The sequence below is a fragment of the Notothenia rossii genome, assembly GCF_949606895.1.
Source record: "Notothenia rossii genome assembly, chromosome: 3".
Taxonomy (NCBI): Eukaryota; Metazoa; Chordata; class Actinopteri; order Perciformes; family Nototheniidae; genus Notothenia; species Notothenia rossii.
Genome location: NC_136901.1, coordinates 71,583,835 through 71,607,459, shown reverse-complemented (window position 1 = coordinate 71,607,459; position 23,625 = coordinate 71,583,835). Strand labels below are relative to the sequence as shown.

At 40.5% G+C, this 23,625-nt stretch overlaps 2 protein-coding genes across 2 annotated transcripts; both read right to left on the bottom strand.

Moving 5' to 3' along the window:
* Positions 1 to 339: 339 nt before the first annotated feature.
* mtnr1c (melatonin receptor 1C) lies at positions 340 to 8,207 on the bottom strand (the record flags this gene model as incomplete). The annotated part of the gene is made up of 2 exons (XM_079669116.1): positions 340 to 1,333; positions 8,012 to 8,207. 2 exons carry the CDS (start codon positions 8,205 to 8,207, stop codon positions 471 to 473), a joined length of 1,059 nt encoding a protein of 352 aa, XP_079525242.1. The 3' UTR covers positions 340 to 470.
* Positions 8,208 to 11,772: 3,565 nt separating this feature from the next.
* Positions 11,773 to 21,487, bottom strand: neurl1b (neuralized E3 ubiquitin protein ligase 1B). Its single transcript, XM_079669103.1, has 6 exons — positions 21,217 to 21,487; positions 17,153 to 17,397; positions 16,737 to 17,070; positions 14,306 to 15,046; positions 13,362 to 13,487; positions 11,773 to 12,655 (listed from the first exon to the last, which is right to left on the bottom strand). Exons 1-6 carry the CDS (start codon positions 21,245 to 21,247, stop codon positions 12,408 to 12,410), a joined length of 1,725 nt encoding a protein of 574 aa, XP_079525229.1. The 5' UTR covers positions 21,248 to 21,487; the 3' UTR covers positions 11,773 to 12,407.
* Between the last annotated feature and the right edge of the window lie 2,138 nt (positions 21,488 to 23,625).

The window sequence follows — 23,625 nt, the reverse complement described above, 5'->3', positions numbered from 1 at the left end:
CTTAAGCTTGCTCCATTGCGGACATATTCCCGCGAGAGTGCGGAAAACTTAAATTAATTAACTGGTAAAACAACCCATTTCCCTCATAAATCCTCCTTTTCAGTGTGCAGAAACAGTGGAAAGTGAAAGCGCTCATCCATAAGATATACAGTGTCAGTATTGTAAAACTCACTGAATAAAAGATTACCCTAAAGGGTCCAAATGTCTTTAGGTGGACACTGACTAGTTTCCTGTTTTCTTGGTGCTTGTTTACCAGTTGGTCTGTATTTAAAAGAGTAAAGGGGTCACAAAGGAATGCAACGTAACGGTGATACAATTTATTATTATGGAACAGTGGCAGTAGGAATACGATGGCAGTGGTGTTCTCTCCAAAATGAAACACATCTTGTGAGAAGGCACTGGGTGAGGTCACACATCCACAGTTAGGCTCCACAGAAACTTCAACAAAGTTTCCCGGGAAAACATTACGTTTATACATTTAATTCTGCCACATTGTTGTTCGTTACAGCTGGCGAATGCTTACTCTTCATTCCCTCGGTGGCGCCCTTGGACGTCTCCATGAGGAGCAGACGTGGGATGCAAATAGCAAGAAGGATCGTCTTGTATTCTTTACGGAAGTTCTGGTTTAGCAGTCCATATATAACCGCGTTGAGGCAGCTGTTGAAGTACGCCATGAAGTAGCTTGTGACAAAGAGCCACTCGGGTATGTTGGGCCCAACTTTCACAGGATTTATAGCTACAGCCAGGCCAATGAGGTTCAGTGGAGCCCAGCAGAAGGCAAACAACACAAACACCATAAACATAGTCAGGAAGTTCCTCACATCACTAGGCTGCAGTTTGGCCCTTTGCGGTTTAACTCGATGTTTCACTTGAATTACCAGCACCCATATCCTCATGTAGCAGTAGGACACAACCAGCAGCGGGATCAGAAAGTGAATAACAACCACAGAGATGGTGTAGTATGAACTAACTGTCTGGGCGAAGGTGCAGGAGTAGATACGGGGGTCGTACTGCAGCGAGCCAACAAAGAAGTTTGGCACGGTGGCGAGTGCGGTGAGCAGCCAGGTGAGGCCCAGGTAGCAGCAGGTGTTCCTCAGGCTGTACAGGCGGTCATAGTGCAGGCTGTGGCAGATGTAGCAGTACCGGTTGATGGCGATGGCCGTGATGTTGAAGATGGAGCCGATGACGCTGAGGCCCATGATGAAGCCGCTGGCCTGACAGTGCAGGTCGCCCATGGTCCAGTCATCGTGGAAGATGGCTGTCAGGACCAGAGGGTACGGGTACAACGCCACCACCAGGTCTGCCACGGACAAGCTCACAACGAAGATGTTACCTGGGGAAGCAGAAGATAAGATAAGATATCACTTTATTGATCCCAATGTTGGAAATGTTTGTGTTGCAGCAGCATAAAAAGACATGGCATAGAAGCTGTTTAAAGACTAAAAGAAGACCCAAACTTGTTAAACTTACAGCACGACCTTTCCACTCCATGCTCCAGAGGAACATCAACTGGGTCAATAAAAGTACACTTACAGTTTATCATCAACATCAAAATCATAAAAGAGCAGCTTAATTGTGACCTCTCTGGATCCTCTTTTCCAGGACTCTAATTTCAGTAGTGCAATTTCTATATTTGCACTCCTGTGGGGTTTGTTTCTAAAATTTGACCAGTCTTTTTAAGTTGATCTTACATTAACACAAAAACTATTATTCATCATCAAATTTTCATCTGCATTTCACGTGTTAGAATTGTCATTGTGAGGAAGCCAGAGCAAATCAGTTGACTTCTTGTTTGTAAAGATTTGTTTCCCAAGACACAAGCCACTAACACAATTAGTCACAGGAACAACAGAGTTGTTGTATTGACAGTGTTTTATGTGGCAGGTCTATTCCCACAAAATGCTCAAATGTGGTTGTGCTTGTTTTAACGATTCCTTGCCCCCGGGACCTCCGAACACTGAGTTTAAGCACATAAATAAAACAGGACATGTGAGGTTTGAGCTTCCAATTACATCCAAACAAGTTCCTGTCCTCCTGAGCTTAGCACTGGACCTCCTCAAAAGACATGAATCATAGAATATGACGTCTGATTTTGATATGGGTGGAGGAGAATAGAATAATAAATCAAATTGTATTGTTGTCTCAGATAAGACGATAGATAACAGAAAACAGTTTAGTGGAGCAACAAAATTGAATTGCTGTTTCTCAGAAGACGCATTACAGTAGCTTCCCATACGTTCTGAGTAGATGTTATGCAATAAAGGGTCTTTTGTGTGGCAGCTACACATTTTAGGAGTCAAAATGTGTAATGAAGTGAAGAAAGTGCCCAAATAAACTCATAATTTCCCTCCATTAACCAGCTTTTTAGATTGAAAACTCTTCATCATACTCTACGAGTAGAATAAAGCTGATGGAAATAAACCAGTCCAAAAACATGATTACATTCTGCTTGTCATCACCAACTTTTACCCAGCTTCTCATAAACCATTACATCACTGGTCAGAATATAAACATTTATGCTTTACGTAAATAATCTGTAAAGGATTATACATAATGTGCCTCCTTTCGTGTCAGATATTGATGTAATTCCAGGGTTGATATAACATAGACTTCCTTCTGAAGTTGAAAAGTCAGGGCCGAGAGCCATCACTCATTCACCAAGCAGCTGAAACAACAGCAGTGATTGGCAGATGTGATGGAAGTGGATTCAAAACACATGTCAGCAATCAATCTCACCCAAAGCCCGTTCAATCCCTGCACTTTAGGGATAACACAGCTACAGTATGTCTATTTTAATTCCATTGCCTGAATTTGATTAATCTAAAAAGAGAGTATTGAGAAAAAAAAACATATACTATTATCATCATCATTTTATTCCAACCTAAGTAAAGGGTTGTATAAGAAAAACAAATGTCAGTCACAGACCTGGCACAGGTATAACATTTCTACATTGCTAAAAAAGCACAATGAGCCCTCTTTCAGGCCTACTGAGATAAAACTATGAGCATTTGTTCTTCATCCTGGAGTCAGCTCAGTGGGCAAATCTGTCAGATTGTATTTGTGACGCTCACTGTGCTAGCTGTGTGCATTTGTCATTGTGCAGCAGTTTGATTCCTCGCTGGCATCATTCGGCTCGGTGTTATCATATGGCTGGACAGGGCATGCTGCAGCATTAGAGCCCTCTCTGGCTGAACCCTGTCTCCCCCTTATTGTCAAGAGGATGAGGTAAGTGCTAAAACACCACTGAGAGGATTGCTGTGAAGCGGCCAGATGAGTGTCTTTATTTTGTTGGCATCCATTATTAAAACATTGGACGAAGCAGTACCTCTCGCTGTTTAATTAACCAACTTGGCCAGCTTGACGCTTATCACGCCCAAACTGATAGCAATCAAATGATTGTTTAAGTGTTTAACAGCTGACCAACAGAGATGTGTTCACGCCTGGATACCAGAATAGAGCTTCCCAGCTGACATCTTTGGGAGCTATTATTAACAATGAGTGTGAGTTGAATAGAGCATAACCTGCATGCTGATTGGTTAAAGGCAGTCAGAGACAGCTGACTCGCAGACCTTAACTTCTGTGACAACATTTAATCTTTAATTATCTGATCTTACGGTGCACTCACACAAAACCGTTATCCAAGTATAATGTGGCATCAAATGAACTGATTCTTTAGAGTGCCTTCCTCCCGGGAGTTAACCACCCCATGAATTCCCCCAGTGTCTCCTTGTTTTTGTCTGTGAAATACTACTTTTCAGGCCAATGAAACATAAATCAAATCCGTGTAGCAGGTAGATATTCAGCTCTGCGTGAGTAATCATCCAGGGCACACGATGCTGCAGCACATTCAAAATCATATCGGATAGAAACTGCCTCCCACCCAGCCTATAAATCGTATATGTATCAAAATAGACTAGGCATATAACATATTTATGGCACTGAGCTGCATTGCAGTTTAATAGCTCTGAATAACAAATGGAACATTATACATGTAGAGCAACAATAGTGACATAACAAACATGCTAGGGCAAGAGATAAACAAACCAAAACACAACTTGATGAATTGCATTGCTGAACATGTTCCTTTGTCAAACCCACCGTCACATCACTTTCACAGCTTGTACAAGAACAAAGATACACTTCTCTTTTCTTCACATTTCTTTATACTGTATATACACCTGTACATCTTTAACATGTGTAGGAGGCTTGGCATCTTCTGGATCTGGCTAAAAGTGCCCATCTAGTATTAGATTACATTCGACTTAATCGGTCATGTTATCAAAAACAAGCAAACATAACCTCTCGACAAGGGCATTAAAAAGGCTAACAAACTATTAGTGACTACTTCAGTGCTCGTGTTCAAGGGGCCAGAGAATGTTTTGGGAGAAGTTTAACATTCAAGTGACACAAGCTGCCTTTAGGTGATGACGCCTGCTATGAGCCTGGCTAAAACCATCATCATCATCATTCTGAAAAGCGATCAACACATCAGATCTTTTAAGCCTGAGAAAAAAAGCCTCACTGGCCCTGAGAGAATTCAGACCATCACGACACAGGCGGCCTCTGACAGTTTACAGCATTTACCTTATCTAGGTGTGTTTTAGTCAAATAATCTAAATATAATATCCCATCTCCACGCTAACCATACAGAGAGCTAAGCCTCATGTGCTATTTTGTTATAAATAAATAAAACATGTTTAATGTAGTGTGTTAAATAATATTCCTTATGGATATGGGCTTTCAATTTATATTGGCCTCTGGTTTGAAGCAATAAGTCCACTGACTCAATTATTCTGCCTCTGGACGATCTGTTTTTAGGTTTTGGTCATGACTAGAGAGACTGAGGGGATGCAGCACATGGTTGGACAGAATTGATTCTCCTATCTGTACACACAACACACAGTTACTGCAAGCAGCAAACACACACACACAAACACACACAAATACACACACGGTCAAGCTAATTTTTTTGAGTCTGCTCCCCATCACCAGTTTATTTCTCTGTCCGTCTCCCTCCCTCTCTCATAAGTGCATATTCTGAGTATAACTCCAGTTTGAACACTGCAGTCGTACAGAGCCATTCCCTTCCCTATGAAGATTCACTGGATAGACCTTATGACATGTGTACAGAGAACCTGCAAACGTTTGTGCATCAAACATATGTTACCAGTTCTCCCTCAAAACATAAAGATATCAAGGATGAATATATAATTTATGTATTTAACCCTGAATAGAAGAGGTGTCTCATCTCTATTTATCAAATCACCTGATGGAAAAAAATGTTTGAAAATGTAAAGAATAATTTAAGAAATGTGATGTAATGCAAAACTAATGTATTGTTTATCTAGGTGTTTTCCATGAACAAAAATGTGTTTGATTGTGTCTTTTTTGTGAAAAACAAGTGAATGATCCTAAATGAACCATGATCATTGAGTGGTGGTCAACACCATTGCACTAAATATTGATTTAAATGATAGTAATAACAGGTACAACAAACAAAAAAAATCTGGATTTTGGGGTTTCTGACCATTTTTGGATAATCAAAAATGCATTGGGTCACATTGATCCAGGAATATTTGGGCTGTTACAGAAACGAATAAAACAGATGGGTTAAAAGATTTACCGGTGTCTACTAAATGAGCACACATGCATGTTTTTTGGGGGGGTTGTGTGGTGGAGAGTGGAGGGATATATGGAGGCAATGCAAGTGTGTTGAAGTGTAGCAGAGCGGAAGGTCCTGCTGCTGTGTGTGAGGGAGACAACCAGCTGCCTGAGTACTGTGCTATGGAGAGAGGTGGGAGGTTTTGAGAAATCTGCCTGACACACATTTAAAAAAAAAAATTGATTTACCTGTAAATCCTACAGTATACACCTCAGTATATCACTCATGATGAAGTTTGTTGCCCCAAAAGTGTGATTTTTATGGCTGACAGGTCTTGGCCGTTCTTCAGCATGCTTTCTCTCGGAAACTCTGTGTAAAATTAAACATTCATACAAATTGAACTGCACCTATAAATAGCATGTTAAGAACAGAGCAGAAATTGATGAACAGCAGTAACAGCTTCAGGTTTTCTGCTCACACATGCAGATCAAAAGTCCACCATGACACTGGCGGGGTCTCTCGTGCAACTGGACCTGTATGTCAGTCCAATTAGAGGTGGGGGAACGCTGACATGAGGTCAGTAATCACCACACTGTGCATAATCCACCAGCATGAAGAAGACTTTTGAACGAGCCATTTACTCCTGCCCTCTTGTTTGAGACCGGTCGACTGTGGCATTTTTGCAAACCAGATAATCAAATTATTCACCGGGCTCCATAACTACATGCCAAACTGCTTCTGGCTGGTGGGATTCATTGGATGTGTTATTTAATGTATTTAAATTGTAATTGAAAGCTCATTATTCTAAACATCGGTTAAGGGGTTCAGATGTCCAACATACATTCGATCTCTCTGCTTGGTTTTCAAAACATTGATTTTTCTCGATTATAATTGGAAAGCAAAATCATGAGGTTTCATTATTTAATTAAGAAGTGTTCTTCACAGTTCTTGTGACTGCAGAATAACATTATGCATCATGGGTGTTACGACTGCTTCGTGTACCCTGCAGGGTGTAGATAAATGTTTTTGGGAAGACTGCCCTGTGAATGTTGTCTTTGACCATTTTCTTTGTCACTTTCTTCTGAGTATTAAGATATTATTATTTTCTAAAGGGGCACACAATTTGCAACCCAAGATTTTACTGATGATTACGTTTGTATAGGAATTGGACAAAAGTTACGCTCTGCCCAGATATCTCTAAACCAATAGAAACACAATTAAAATTCAAACTATGGAATTTTGCATTGCTGTTTGTTTTACCCTTTGATAAAAACAGGGACATATTCATCAGGGACGATTAGAGAACAGATTAAATGTACTGAATTTGTATTTTAAGTGCAAATATTTTCTAACGTTAGTCAGCAAAAGCCAATGATAACCCCATCAACAAATAAGATTGTAGCAGAAAAATATCTGAGTTCAATTAATTGAGCAAGAGAGCATTTCACTACTTGTGAATTAAGCTTTTTCTTTTGTGAAAGGAACATTTTATGATTTCTTTCAATGTATTTGTCATACAGTACTTCAGTAATGGTCTTTTTTTCTTTTTGCCACTACAGTGTATGTAAAAGTGACAGCAAAATAAATAACACTTTTTATATAACTATTTTGATGTTCAGTGTGTCTGTAAATTAGGCTGGAATGAAATATACATCAAGAGTGAAAATAAAGAAAAAATGTCAAACTTATCTGACTCTGCACCTTTTATAATGTATAGCATCCCGTAGTCCATGCAGTTCATAGAGTCAACAGACTAATTACTAGCGGGTATTATATAATAATATAGGGGCACATTTTCCAAGGAAGAGAAATGACAACCAAGTGACTACGATGAATACCTTCTTCAGCTTCACACTGCTGTCTGCTTGAAATCTAACTAATACACAATAGTGCTTTTAACATTACATCTAAGGTTTTGAAACACGAGCATGTCTCACCTGGGCCACTACACTTCATGATATAAGGAGGCATGATGGGATTTGTCTGCAATGGAGAACCAAGGATACAGCCAGATAATGGGAAGAGGATATTATTATTATTATTATTCATGAAGAAATATGAAGGCAGACTGCTGTGGAAGAATCCAGCCCACTGACACTGTACACTAACTTTAAATAGAAGCCTTACTGTGAGGCACAGCGGTCAAACACTTATATTACATAATTACAAATATGACTAAAGAGAGGAAACAAGCCATGCCACATAATGTCATTGAGAAGGGTTGTTTCCCTCTTTTGGCTTCAGAGGAGGTGTTAAACAGATGTATCTAGGTTCTTCACATAATTTTGTTGTTCTTTTTTTGTTCAAATGTCTGGCTGATTGTCCCTAACTTGGACACATTGTGTATATATTCTACCAGCTGTTGGTCTACTCCCAAATCAACACGTTATTGGTTTGTTTATCTCTCACCTGCATTCCTGAGCTTTTTGTTCCTGTATACAGAGAGAATGACGAGGACATTGCCCAGTATGTCCACCACTATGGTGAAGATCAGCACGCTGGCCAGCGCAGTGGACACTCCAGCGGAGGAAGCGCTCAGTCCGAGGTCGCTCTCGTTCTGGGACAAACAGATAGATCCATTGTTGTCCATCACCTCTAAAACCATGTCCCCTCAGGGTGCATCGGTCACGGTGGGAATGCTCCAATGCTTAGCTGGAAACCCATAATATCTATAGACCAAACATTAAAAACGACTTTACTGGAAGGAATCTTTAACTTTTGGATACTCCTGCACCGCCTGTGGAGTAGTGGCAGGAAAGACAGGAACCGTGACATGATAATGAGAATATAAATAGACTTTGTGCACGCATGGACATCTCTGCAGTCAATCTGAAGGGTGATTAAGATGCCATGAGCTCGTGTTTCACTGATGTCCTCAGTGTGGTCCTTTCTGCGCGCAGCTCCATTCTGACAAGACTCAGGAGTCTAGTCCAGCAGGCATGAGAGCGCTCTCTTGTGCGGAATGAAAATGCTCCGGATGCGAGACTCAGATACAGAGAAACGGATAGTCTTGTGCTGGCTGGCCATTAATAAAGATTATGCATTCTGTCTGAAGGGCTGGCTTGAAGCGCTTGTAAGATTGAGAGATTTTTCCAAACTAAAAATGGTGAGCAATCTTTACATCAAAGACCTCTTGAAGGCAGCTTCTCTCGTTCAATAACAACAATAGACTGAATGTGTTGTTAGGAAAAATCTTGCAAAGGTTACTGAAGCTTATATGCAGTATATATACATCAACAGCATTAACAACGTGTCAGGTTTATACTGACCTTAATACAAGCAGAGCCTCTCTTGCATGGAAATGGCGCCTTCCAATGGAGACTCTTGCAAACACAAAAATAAATGTTTTACAATTTATGTTATTTTACTGTATATTCTGTAGCATTCGGTTATTTTATTACACATTCTGTATTTATGTAATACAGAAGGTTAATGTTAAAATATGGACAGTTTTGAACAATAACTCATATTGCTTTCAACTAACCTAATACATTTATGTGGAACCTGTTGACATAACACATTTAATCAAAGGTCACTCAATACTTCCTGTATTTTTCCAAAATACTATATACCATGGAACAGAATATTGTCCTCTAATGGATAAGAACACCATTTGAAATTGTAATTAGATACTGTATTTCTGGGTGCCTTTAGCTGAAGGTTTGAATACATGTCTAACATTTAGAAGGTCATGGGTTCGATCCCGAGCATGAAAAGGAGGCCATTGATGTTTGAAAGGATTTTGGTTACAAGAAAATTTTTCCAAAATGATGCACAAGGAACATTTCCTAAGCTTTGGTGTATAACCACGAGGATACCCTGAATGTGTAAAGTAATTTTGGTTGCAATACACGGCACAACAGTGATTAAATATATTTCCAAACGTATTAATTTTTAGCACTACACTGTGACAACAGTGAGAATTGGCAAGAAAAATTCAGAACAAATATGCAAAAAAAATTGTCTAACCTTTTGGTGCAGCATGAGCTGCCCTGCAATGGGCCGGCCCAGCTGACCAGCGGAGTCCGAGGGCTCCATCACCATTTTAGCATTTGTGGTCTGAAATGTTCCTAAATAAATTGTGTATTGTGTTTTTCACAATGTACTGTGTTTTTAGCACTTCTTAACACGTGGATTGTGTGGTCATTTAAATCTTTTATGATTCGTATGCCGTTTTAATGCTTTGTCAAGCACTTTTTGACTATGTCTGGGAAAAGCACTTTATAAATAAATGTTACTTACTTACTTAAAGCATGTTCATGAACCCCTTGGAAAGATGCTGTGCCATTTCCAATAGCTAAAGTTTTTTTAATGTTTCAGTTTGGCTTCTCATTTAATATACACGGCTACTACACGGCTACTTACTCTTAATTATAATGCAGTCACTTCCCCACATTATGAAATTTGAATTCACTCCTGACACAACACACTGTCTAATCACTTTAGCGTGGGGAAAATGTGCAAACCTGTCAGTCAGTGGGAATGAGTCTTAAATGAACTGTGGCGTTTTTCAGTTCACACAAGCACTGTGGCTGTGAAGTAACTGAACTCAACTTATGTAAAAACTTTAGAGCCCTGGGGATAGATTTTTGCATCACTCAACAGAAAGTGACAGGTCTTTTAGAAACGTAGACATAAACACTCTCATGTTTACAACAGAGGCCCCTAAACTGTCAAAACAGTGGGGCCATGTTTGTAGTTCTGTTCCTGAAAAATATGGTCACACTGCAGATTTTAATGTTGCTGTCACCGCAGGCTAACATGTTCTCATCCCATGGTGTCAGTGAACACAATGTGCAATCATGAAAGAGTACCAATGCAAAGTGCTGATGCATTACATTTATAATTAAGGTTTGCACTGAGAAGCCTGTGTGTCATTAAAAAGTGTTGAGATCACATTAATCAAGCTTAATTGATATTAATAATGAATAAAATGTATTGCACTTGGCACTCAACTTCTTTGTAAGTTGATAGCTTGTGGATTCAAATGTAATATTATGGATAGTGGATACAGTGACTGTATGAAATGAAACACCCAATGATTATTTTTCCTGCCTATTCATGCCAGCTGAGCGTAATGCAGGAGGTAATAATGACAAAGTGCCAAGTTAGCTTCACTGCCAGCACAATAGTGTTAATAGGTCAAAATGGTCCACTCCCCCCTTTAAAATACACAGAGAAACTTCTGAGGTTCAGCATTACCGACTCAGACAGTATTGGTTAACCACAAACATTTAAACCTCTCAGCACTTCAGCATAGTGTTACAACGCCTCAGAAATAGTGTTGGCTGTCTTTCACAATTTACCCTTCTTTATTATTATTTATGTTAGTAGAACTAGCAGTAAATTAACCTACAGTTAACCTTAGTGCCCTTAACAGTTAACACAAGAGCAAACACATGTGGCTCTGTGGTTTTTTATGTAAATCAACTGTTAATTACAACATTTTAAGAAGAAACCTCCCCCTGACGTGGGTAGCTTATGGTTAACACCTTATTAAAAATGACTACTTACACAGCCACTAAACATTAGCACCCCATCTAGTCATCTGATAAATGTTAAGTCCAATATGCTCTTACCTTTTCATTTCCTAAATATGTTTTGCCTGTGCATTTCCTGCGATGAAAAGTCAAAATGGTTGCTATATGAAAAAGCTTTCAAGCCTAACTCAGTGTGTATATTGTTTATGCCGATAAGAAAAGTCTATAAATGTTGACTAATACAAATCAAATGGAGGATATCTATTAAAAACTCTCTCACCTCAAGGTCAATTTAGTATCTGTGCTAAAGCTTTTATCTTCTAATATGGAATCATGCCATGACTTCCATGACTCTTTTATCTTGACCGTGGAAACAACCAAGGTCAGTAAAGTTCCATCAGAGTTTGTCATCAGACTTGTTTTAGCAACGATTATTGTTTCAGATATTCTAGAATTTAATCAAGAAAAATATCTGATTAAAAATGTATTAAAAAAAAAACTCAAGTAGTATCATTAATGCTTTCTTTTACCAAAAAAGTCACTGTACTAAAAATGGCTATAAAGATCTCACACAAAAAAAAACTTCAATTCACACACTGTTGACCTGTTTGATCAGCAGTGTAAGAACCACATAATAGTGATTGCGATGTAGAAACTTTACATGAAAAAAAAGTCTTATTATTGAAACTATTAATAATTGGAATCACACCAAGTCCACTTTATTGACTCACAAAATGCAAAACCAGATTCTTCATTTTGTATACCAAACATACCTTTCCGAAAGCACTGAACACACTTACCATCCGGTTCCATCTGTCCACTTACTTTTACACTGCTTATTGCATAAACCTTCTTTTACCACATCACTGAACATTAAAACTATGGCTACGATTGTTAGCGTATATATACTCGGACACAAAATGTGACAAACATCTAAGGCACTAGAAGTCCACACATTCTGCTGAAGCACGCTATTCTGAAAGTATGACGAGGGTAAGGACAAAAATATTCACAGCAGGCTTTTCTGCTCAGCAAATAACGCAAGAGACATCACATTGAAAATACAAAACAAAAGCACATCTCTTGTTTCTGAGTCAAAACATAGGAGCTCATGAAGCAGTCTTTGTATTAAGATGAGCTCCATTACAGTTTTGAGTAGGAAGATGAAAGTCTATCTCCAAAAACGATTCACCCATATAAAATGGAAATATAGGCACGGTTATGTCCTGGCTTTTTTCCGATTGCGGTCAAGATTCATGTCCAACAAAGCCTGAGAACACAGGTGGCATCCATCAGTCATAGCCCCTGTTTACACATCTGGAACATCATGGCCGATATGTTTTGATTACGTCTTTGATGGGCCTCCTGCATATCGGACAGCACGCATTGATCTGTCTCTTCAGCTTCAGCCCACAGTCGCTGCACAGACACATGTGTCCGCAGGTGTAGATGACCGTGTCCACATCCTGGTCGAAGCAAACGGTGCACTCTCCGCTCTTCCCAGCAGGGGGCAGTTCAAAGGCGCTGAGAGTGGGAGAGACCGGAGGGCTGAGAGGAGAGCTGGGAGCAGTCACTAGATAAGAAGAAAGAAAACATGTGTTAGACCGGAGGAGTAGACGAGGATGCAAGTACACATTAAGAAGAGTATGCCAGGTTCTGATCCTTAATAGTGTTGCGTTTATACTCTGATTTGGATTGTGTGTGTGTTTTGGAGAGTGTTTTTACAACCCATGACAAATACAAATGTTACAATCTAATCTTTGCTAACACATAAAAGGAGTATGTAATAGGGTTGCAACTAAGAGAGATTTCCATAGTTGATGTATCTGTTATCTATTTCCAAGTTAATCTATGTAACATCAGGAAATAATTCAAAATGCTCAGCTAATTTTCCTAGAACCAATGGTGACACCATGATAATACATGTTTTGTTGAACTCACAACAAATGCAACAAGAATACACATGTTTTATCCTATTCTATTTAAACCTATGAACACACCGATTGAAGTAGTGGGATTTAATTTAACTGGAATTCTTTCCTTCATGAATGAATGGTTATCAGCTTTGCATGTAAATAACTGCCAAGTGATTGTCTTATCAGTTACTTGAGATAATGTTGCAGCTTTGTATGCACCAAAACATTGAGGTTTATCTGTTACAAATGTTACATAGAATCCAATAAAACGTCTTTCTCATAACTCATGATGAATACGAGCCTTCATGCAGTGACTTTCATATATTGTAGCATCAGGTATGCTGTCAACATGTGGTGACCTACCCAGAGAGGATTCAGAGGCGGAGGAGGATCTGTTGACGCTGAACGCCAGGTCTGAGTCACTGTCGTCTGGACTGCTGCTCTGAGAACTGCTGGTGGATGTGGAGGGAGGACTGGACTGCAGAGTTCCTGTGCCACAAAGATAAATACGCATGACCCAGATAATTAGACTCATGTAAGACCTTTAAAGGTGCCATTCAGACAAAGCGTATTTAAAACTATGGATGGCATTACAATACAGTGACCTTGAACAGTTTGAATGTGACTCTACACAAACCATCCCTAAGCAGCCATATTATATGTGCATATTTGTATAACTTGAAGTCTCAAAGAGAGATGTTCTTTTGCTTTCTGTTTGACAATACTATTGTTGGGTCTGTGCCGAGGGGAGTTTATGTGGGAGTAGTGGGACTAGATCAGATAGGTCACCGCTCTAAACTGAACAGACACATGCAGACATAAACTGCTAAACTGCATTCCTTTAGTCTGGGAAAAATACATTGCAAGGGCTGCCTAGTCTCAAAAATAGACTGATGATTATTGAAGAGCATGTCCTTTTCAGGGATGGTAACATTTAGACATATTTTGACATTTGTTCACATGCTTTCTTGCAGAGAGTTGGATTTCGAGTGTGTTATCGCTGTAGTTTTTGTTTATTAAATGTGAAGTTACAAACAGGAATATTAAGCTTAGTTTAGCACAAAGACAGGAAACAGGGTGAAACAACTAGGCTGGCTCAGTCCATAGGGAACAAAACCAGCACTTTACTGGAAAACAAATTACAGAACAGAAGACTGATGCAAAAGGCCAAGTTTTTTATAACATTTGGTGTATGCTTTTAAAGATGGCATCTCGACAATTGCTTTTGACAGTTCCACCAACATTGTAAAACTACAGGAATGTTTGAGGTTTTGGTTCACATCTCTGTGTCTCTATAAGTAGCTTACCTAGTATCCTGAGTCTGTTGACGGCCCCATGCAAGGTGAAAAAGGCCCACAGGACCTGAGAGGAGTCCACACAGAGCAGCCTGCCACGTGCTACTCCATTTACCCCATGATGCACCTCTCCACTGGGCAGCAGACTGAAGCTGAGCACGTCTCCAGAGCAAGGCATGGGGAAGCCCCGGTGCACCACCCAATACTCTTTACGGTCCAGGAGAACCTCAGGGTCCGCTGGTAGGTCCCCTGCGTGCAGACTGGCGGGGTCACATGATGTTACGCCAAACAACAGCGCCCCAAAGTAGGGCAGGCCCAGGTGGCCCACTTCCACGTACAAAGTCTCCCCCATATGCAGCGGCCGGTCACTGAACACCAGAGTCCGACTGCTGTCCAGAAAGTGGATGCAGGCTGCCGAGCGGTCTGCGGAGAGAATCACATCGGGGCCACGGACTGGGTGAAAGTGCAAGTCATTGTCCAGCGGGGAGGGAAGGCCCCGGGCCAACCTCGGGGTGCCGAACCCAGTGGAGGCCGAGGAAGATGGTGTGGAGGAGGAAATGGTGGAGGAGCAGCAGGGGATGAGCTGGTTGTAGTTATTGAGCTGGAGGGTGGCCATCTTGGCAGCAGCAGCCTGGTTGTTCTCCAGTTGGTTGTTGTTGTAATTTGCCGAGTCGTGGCTACTCTGGGGCAGATAGGCACTCAGACGGGCCGCACTCAGGCAGCTGGACGCCACACTCTCAGCAAACGTGCTTTCTGTGATGGAGAATATCAACAAACAAGTTTCGTGACTGATGTATGATACGATCTAGCCCAATTTAAGCACAGGTCATTTTTTTTCGCTTCATTTTTTTCGGGAGGACTTTTTTATGATGCCTGAGGAAAAGCTTGTTCCTAAGATATAATCTTCATGAGTTTCTGCAGCCTCCTTGATGTTAGTTTTTTGCTCTATGAGCGCTTTTGTTTATATAGGGCATATTAAAGTGCTGCAAATTGTAGTGATTTTACAGATTAATCTGCTGATTGTTTTCTCAATTTATTAATTCTCTATAAAGTATGCCTATAAAATATATGACAAATGAGCAAAATGGAAGCTTACTGTCACACAAGAAAAAAACATGCAGAAAATATTTGCATAAAGATTGACATAGAAATTACAAATTCATTTTTCGTCTCATAGATTAATTGAGTAATCGTTGGGATACAATACAGATTTGTAACAGGACGTTTTAAAAAATGTATTATTAACACATATAATATATTTATAATGTTTAATCTTGTTTTCCACTGAGACTGACAGAAGGCAATGATTAATGCATGAGAAATGCAAGATTAAACACGTCTTTTAGGGAGTAATCCAAGGTAATGCATGTTAATGGCCACCAGTAAAAAGGTATCTAACTCTTGTGTTCATTCCCTTTTCTATCCTAAAAGGGAAATAATATGAATAAATGACTTTGTTTACTGCCTGTGCATGTACATACTTTTGGGTATGTCTGGAGTGCCTACCAACCCACGCAGGTCAGTTTTTTGTGAACGGCCTCAGTCAGAAAACATGGCATTCACCCCACCTCTCAGACTAGCCTTCCCTGGTCTCATGCAGGCTCATTTGAATTTACAACACCCCATCTTAGTATCTACATCAACAGCTGGGTGAATGAGAGTACGCAGGAGTGTTCTTTTTAGACATTTAAGTATGTAAACATGCTCTAGTAGTAACCCAAATATACAAGTATGAACCTGAAAATGAGCAGGTTCCTTAAATATGAGCTCTCTAAACTGCAAATAGTTCATAGCTGAATTTCTCTATACACAGGGGGCTGATATAAAGAAGTTGTCCCCCTTTGACTTATGATACATTCCTCTATTACTATTTCTCGTGATGCTGGAGCAGTTGAGAGCCCTGGCCCCTCCAAAGCTCATCTGCCTCCTTGACCAAACATGGCCATAGCTCTTGTCAGACTGAAGATAAACATACCCAGTGAGTACGAGAGGGAACCACAGGCGAGAGGGTGATGGAAATGAAGGAAGAGAGAGAAAGTGACAATGCGCAGGAAACTGATAGTAAGACAGTAGAGAGCTGAGTGGGAGGTTCAGCGTGGATGAGATTGGTCCACATCCTGTTTATCTCAGAGATATGGTTTTGGTTCTCTTGACAAACATTTGTTGTCTCACAGATAGTGGATAATTGAGCCACTTTACTAGCTACTATATCGACCTTCGCTGCTGCAAAGCTTCTTGGCACAGCTGCTTTCTGAACTCTGGGGAAGCTGCTTAAATTAGCTGTGAATGTGTTGACACTGTATAAGTAAGTTCATGAGGTTTCGTGGTTGTCAAAGCCATGGTCAAAAAATACATCTAGCTTACTCTGACTTACACTTGGCTGCAAAAACTATTTTACAGGAGCGATTTCTGGAGCAGGTAAATAACATAATGAAGTGCTTACCAAGCAGTGTGACCTCCTGGGTGAGGCCATAGATATCTATGATGGCCCAGAGGGGACAGCCGATGCTGAGCCCACAGTGGAAGAGGATGGGCTCTCCATCGTTGATGCAGTAGAAAACTCTCCCGTGGCGATCGGCCCAGAATGACAACACGTTGTCCTTCAGGGCCAGCCTCTCAGGCAGAGCTTTGGCCCAGTATCCGGGCCTAGTCACCAGATCTGGGCAAGCGTACTTGGGGATGTCTGTAGTGACCAATTCACTAGGGTCCAAACTGGTGAAACCAAAGCGTAAAGCCCCACTCCATCCGGTGTGCACGCCACTCAGGCGAAGACGCACCTGAATAAAGAGAATGAATTAAGATTCAACTCTATTTAAATCTTTATCTTTTAAAAGCACAATGATTGGGTTGAAAACAAACCTTCTCATAGAGGTGGACCGGCCTGTGGATGAAAGTGATGCCATTACAGAAGCTGTTCTTTCGTGTGGCGCGGCGAAGCTGCCCATCCAGCCTGATGTTCTTGCCCTTGGCGTGGGGGTGAAAGCGGGGGGACTCCACGCTGATGCTGACCGGAGCAGCGGACGTTCTCCTCTCCACACCTGCCCCATTGTTAGGCAGAGTGTAGTACTGCCTGTTGGCCACCGGGCGGGGTTGCAGAGTCGCATCTGTGGGTAGCAAAATAGTCAGGGGTACAGTGAGAACAGAGAATGATTGCACCTGATCACCCAAGTTAGAGAGCAACGTGATGATGTGAACAGCAGGTCTGCCTTTGTGTGACTCAGACAAGGTCAACACAGGACTGTTAGAGACACCAGCTGTTGGAAAAAGAGGCAAACATATCAGCACACAATAACTCACTTGCAAGTGGTCCATGGCAGTCGGTTTAGAGGGCAGAGGCCAATTATGTAAAGGAGCCCACAGTCTCATACACTTCCTTTCCCACACTGACACTAATAAACCTGCTTTTCTCAACAAGTACATTCAATCGTCTCTTTTAGCATGTAATCCACATTTACAGTATATAAAAAGCTGTCCCAAATCAATCTTCTTACCACATCCGTATGGGAAATTTATATTGCAGAAATGAAACAGGGTAAATATAGACAAGGTCCATGTGCAAATATGACTGGGACATTTGGTTTATGTAAAATCAACATATTTTACAGCTATGTAAATATTAATAGCATCAAAGTAGAGAAAATATAACAAAACATTTCGACAAGAGACTTGATAAGCGTTCCTCTTATTTATGGGCTACATACACCCCTGGCCTACAGCATAAACAAACCCTGAATAGCCCCTTTCATTCCTCTAGTTATCTTCAGAAGTGGAATGATTCACATAGTGCGCAGTCTGTGAAGGAATATCAAAATGAAAGGCTTAATCTTCAATCTCATCTTCACAGGTGTCAGTGTGCTATACTTATGAGACAAATTTGTGATGCTCATTTTCATGAGCATCACAACATAAATTAACATGGATCAGAAATCAAACAAGAAAGCAAGACATTAGTTTAAAAGAGACTGAACGCTGTAGAAGTGTGTTTATGGTATAGACTGGCTGAAATCCAAAATGTGAAGGGAGGCTGCGTTATTATTCGCCTGCAAGGCCACAGAGTGATTACATTTCTGTTTAAAATTCACTGTGATCTGGTGCAAAGGCAATAACTCAGTGAAATGTTCCACAGTACATTTACTAAATTAGACATTATCACTGATTATATTCTAAACTATGAAGCAGCAGGAAGAACATCTGTAACATCTCAAATGATGTGCGGGTGCCCATTCCTTTTTAACTCCGGGGAATTCGGCTTTTGAGGAATTAAAATATACTTTGGATAAAGAGTATGGAGAAAAACATGTTGAGGCTTTATAAGCTCAACTGGCTCGCTAGCGGGGGGAAGCCCTGGGATTCTGCAGTTAAAGGACCTACAGTGAAGGCAGATGCTCGCTTGACATTATTCGATGAAAGGCATCGCCCATCAGGTCATCCACTGACGCCGGAGTCTTTGCCTTTTGTCGTTTATGAACATTATATTCAAGTCACAGGCAATATTTGAAAAGCAGGTTACCTTTTAACACAAATCACTGTTCTAACTTTATTTCCAGACCCCTTCATAAAATGTGATGATTTGTTTGGTATATTCGACATCCCAGATGAGAAAAGTCAAGATCCCTGACTTTGTAATGTTATTAGCACGCAGGCTTTTTATCGTAAATTGAAACAACTCGCAAAACACACTTTATGGTTAAGACATATATATCTTTATAGCATGTTAACTAAAGAAAGTCAGGTTCATACTTTGTGGTTAAGATGAAAACAATTGAGAAAGTGTGGCGTACCTTTGTGGACTTGACAGACGCTTTCAATCATTTCATACAGTCATTGCCATTCATTTTTAGAACAAAGAGCAAGGAAACTCTACATTTTAAATTAAATTAAAGGCAATTAAAAAAAACCTTGAGAAGAAAATGGATGATAAAAACATTGTCTTTGCTGGTTGGTTCAATGTGAATCAAACCTAAAGATACTTTGCAGTGTTTCTCAACCCTAGGAGCACTAAAGGGCATTATTTTATATACGTTTTGTTTGCCCTGTAAAATAATATGTGATGCAATACACAGTCAGCCAATGGGTTCACAGCATAATGGCGGTAAGGCACTAGGAAATTCAGCAATGGGCCATAAAAGACTGGGAAGAAGAAAACAGCTGGCAAGTAAACCCAGATAATTGGCTACCAAATGTGGCTAAGCAAATGTTACATGAGGATAGAAATGAATTTAACACTTTTATTAGGCTTCAATTACGCACCCAAAAGGTTTTCCTGAATAAAACCGATTGTAAATGTTGCTCAAGGTTAAAACTCACTTGATGATACATTTTTGGAAAATCCGTCCCTTTGCTCCATGACTTAAGTGTAATGGTGACATGAGCTGGGGCTGGGTCAATGTCAGCGTACTATAGTTATTCTACTAGAATTCCTCATATTCTTAATATGTGATATACGCATGATGCAGCATCTAATAAAATAAATAAATGCAATCATATGACTGCACAAGACACACACTGCAGGCAAGGTTTTTTTCAAACGTAAAAGGGATTATGCACATTCGTCAGGGTTATGTTCGGCCACAAGATGATCAGGCTCTTTATTCCCTCATATCTCTAGGCTGCATGTGTTCATCAGTCATTCACTGCGAGCAGGGCATGAGCCTCTGTGGATTTGAGGGGCTGTTTTGTCACATTTTGCCTCCAGAAGTTGTGAACATGAATTTCTTGGTGAAAACACCTCAATGGTATCAATTGATACTGTTTCACAGCTGGTCCAATGACTTATTCATCACATGCGCATGAAAAATGACTTTATACTGAGTAAGATAAATCTACTTTCAAACATGTTGTGCACATAATAGTAAACACAGATATTCTTTGAATACAGTGTTAATGTAAAGCACAAAGTGCAAGCAAGGATCCACGCTGCTGCTTCTCTGTGAACAACTGTTCTCAGTCAAAGCCCTACGTCTCTGGTGGCAGTAACCACATCATTCAGCCACAGCGCGCATGGGGGTGTGGGAGTGTGACGGACATTAAATCAAAAATGGAGAACAGATGATCAAATGTGCTGTAGGTATCATGTCAAAGCGATCTACTGAGAGCTAATGATGACAGCTTTTGAAAAAAACTGGGGGAATAATTCATTTGAGATTCTGCTTTATGTAAAACAGCTTTGATACTTAAGATAAGAGCAGAGTTATTACAGATATATTGTGTGCAGAGAATGGTCATTATGTATTGATTGTTCAGATTCTAGTAAGGATTGTAGTGTATTGACGTTATTATTGGATGTGTCCTCGTATTGTTTTGTTTTGTGAATCCTATGTGACTTAGCCACAGTGCTTGGATGTCTCATTGGGATTCATTAGTAGTTTATTTATTCATCTATGAAAGAACGTTGTATGGCAAAAAAAGAAAAAATCCCAACTGAGATTAAAGCCAGATAACAGAAACAAGGGAAAACAATTGGATTGTACACAAATCATGACCACAAGTGCTATTTAATGCACAGGCTGCATGGTTTTCCAAATATTTTTTCTGTAGAAATCAGGGATGGATTTAGATAATTCAAAAATAGTAAATATAAATTCCAAAAGCTACACTAATATGTTTATTGTGATAGGATATTTGCTAGTTTCAAATAACCTTTCTTGAAAATGTGTTGACGATAATCCTACATCACTGCTTATTATTCTCCAAGTGATGATGAGTAAAAAGTGAATTTTGGGAGCGCTTGTTTGTTGTCGCTCCCTGGGAATCACGCTCAGCTCCCCCGTGATGGGAAGCGCGTCTCCACGCAGAGCGAGTACAAGTAGATAAATCAGAACTAACCATGTGTATCTCAACATATCAACATCTAACAAATGAACAGCTTCGTGTAAGTGCATCGCAAGCCTCCTGTATGACACATTAATATGAACAAGTCTCACCTATTAAAGGCTTAGGTGTCGTATTCCCCATTATATCCAGAAATTCCTCGCACTGGCTGACAAGTTAATTCCGATTGCAATACTTCTCTGTCCATCCATGTATCCTCGGTGTGATGAGTATCTGCCTGGAACCAGTTCAATGTGAGTATCAGTGGCTTCAAATCGCACCGTATCTCCGCGCTGAAGCATGGACGCGCTCTTCTTAATGTCAACCCCGAGCCGCAGCGACAGGCGGACACCTCCAACTGGCGCACGGCAGCCCCCTCCTTTCTGTAGTAGGCTCCCCTCTGCACGACTTTAAAGACACAGTGAGCAGAGATCCCCCCTCAAGAGCATCACAGAGCCTCTGAACAATATTTAATTATTCACTTAAAGGCTCTGATGAAGACTAATGACTATACTGTTGTCTATAGGACACACATCCTGCTTGTTGGGGATGCTAATCTCAAGGAAATGTGCTTTGTCAATACATTTACATACAGAAGGGTATGCAGACAGCATAGGGAAAATGTTCATGGCAATACAAAATGATAACACGATCATTGATCATGTGTTTCCAAAATCATTTGCTTTTGAGTATCCTGAAGATGTGAAACTGATAGAGTAAAGAGATTTACGAGATTAAAGGATTCACTCACTGATCCCAGAGACATGAAAACATATGTTTTTAAACTATTAATATGCTGGACACACAGATACGCATACTTTAATAAAAGTCCCAGCATCACATGAGGAAATCCCCCTGATTTCCCACCCTATCCTCTGCCCTCCCACAGCCTTGACTGCTGGGCTTCTCTCAAGCTGTTTCCTGTCTTCTGGACCACGCCACTCTCTAAGGAGCCATGGCCTGCAGGGTTTATAGACTGAGACCATCAGTGAGGGAGTGGAGGGAGGGCCGGGACAGCGTATCTAACCGTGGTGGACAATTAGAGAGGCCGGGGGCGCTACTGCAGCTGTGTGTCAAACATTCCTGCTGGTTGAGGAATTACATTGTGTGAAAATGTAGATATATATAATATTCCTTAATGCCAATATATGCTCAAATCATGACTAATTGGGAAACAGCAGAACCTTCTGCCTTATGTTTGCAGGATGACGATACAGACATCATCCATTTCACATGGAAAGAACAAATGCTTCCCCAGCTGCCAACATGGTCAAATATGATCTAACTCTGTTTGAGGGCAAACAAATCTCGTGAGAGACGGCGTTTGGGTGAAGCCAGGCAGGAACTAAATATAACTCAAAGACAAAAGCATTTGTTTCTACCTCCTCAATGCTGTTTGTTTAAGCAGGATATGGTGGCTCTCTATAAGTGCCTTTGGTGAATAGTGTTTGGGGTGAAGCATAGCAGAAGTGAAATTCCCCTCACGCCCTGGCTGCTGCCTCAGAAAGAAAGATCTGCTCTGGCAAAGGGGGATTAACACAGGAAGTGATATGAGGCTGCAATGGAGTCTGCAATCAAGCTTTCCCTGTAAACACAGCAGAGTGCATTAACAAGTGCTGCTTCTCCTAATGCTCGCTGTACTGCCTGAGTGCAGACTATGGGCTGCTTATGAATGCACAATGATTGCTGGGCTGAATATATTTAAAAGGAAGGGTGCTTTCAGGTTAATTTTTAGCACAATCACGCAAGACATTGCTGATTGTCTGCAGAAATAGCAGAGAGCTCAAGGTATAGGGAGAATCATTATAGATACAATAACAGTTGGTAAATGGACAACAGATAATTTAATGATGACTTCAACACATTTAAAAAAGAACATATTAATTGCTCAATTCCTTTCACAAGCCACCATTAACTAAAACCCTGGTGCACTTCAACCCCTGGTGCAATTTGCTTGATCACTAGTAAACCAGTTATTGTTAAGCATTGAAAAACAAGAGAGAGGCAAGACCAGGACCAGGAGGATTCAAGCAGACCCTAGGTCAGCTTGATTGGAGTGAGAAACGAAACTAACCCAACTGCATAGAAACATCTAAACACAGGGATTTTGGCTGCCTTTACAGGCATTTGTTAAGATAGACAAAGGTTCAGTAAGGATTGAATTATTTAGAAGTTTTATATTGTTTGACATCTGGGCTGAAGAGAACATACGGAATATGCTGAATAAAATACACAACAAATAGTGATCTTCAAGTCAATAGAGACTAACTGCAGGAGAAGGGACCGGCGTTTTCCGCCATGATGCTCGGTTAGCATTTCGTTTGTTGATTTTCATGTTTACTTTGTCCAACACCAAATCTCTCCCCAATAGGAATGACTTCAGGGAGTATGTTTCTGGCCCTGTTCCTTCACACATGCCCTTAAGCAAATACTTGTTTTTTTCTATTTGGTATGCTTTAAATGGTGCACTGTGGCACTGAACCCCATTCAAACCAACAAAAAGCATACATTTCACTCTGATC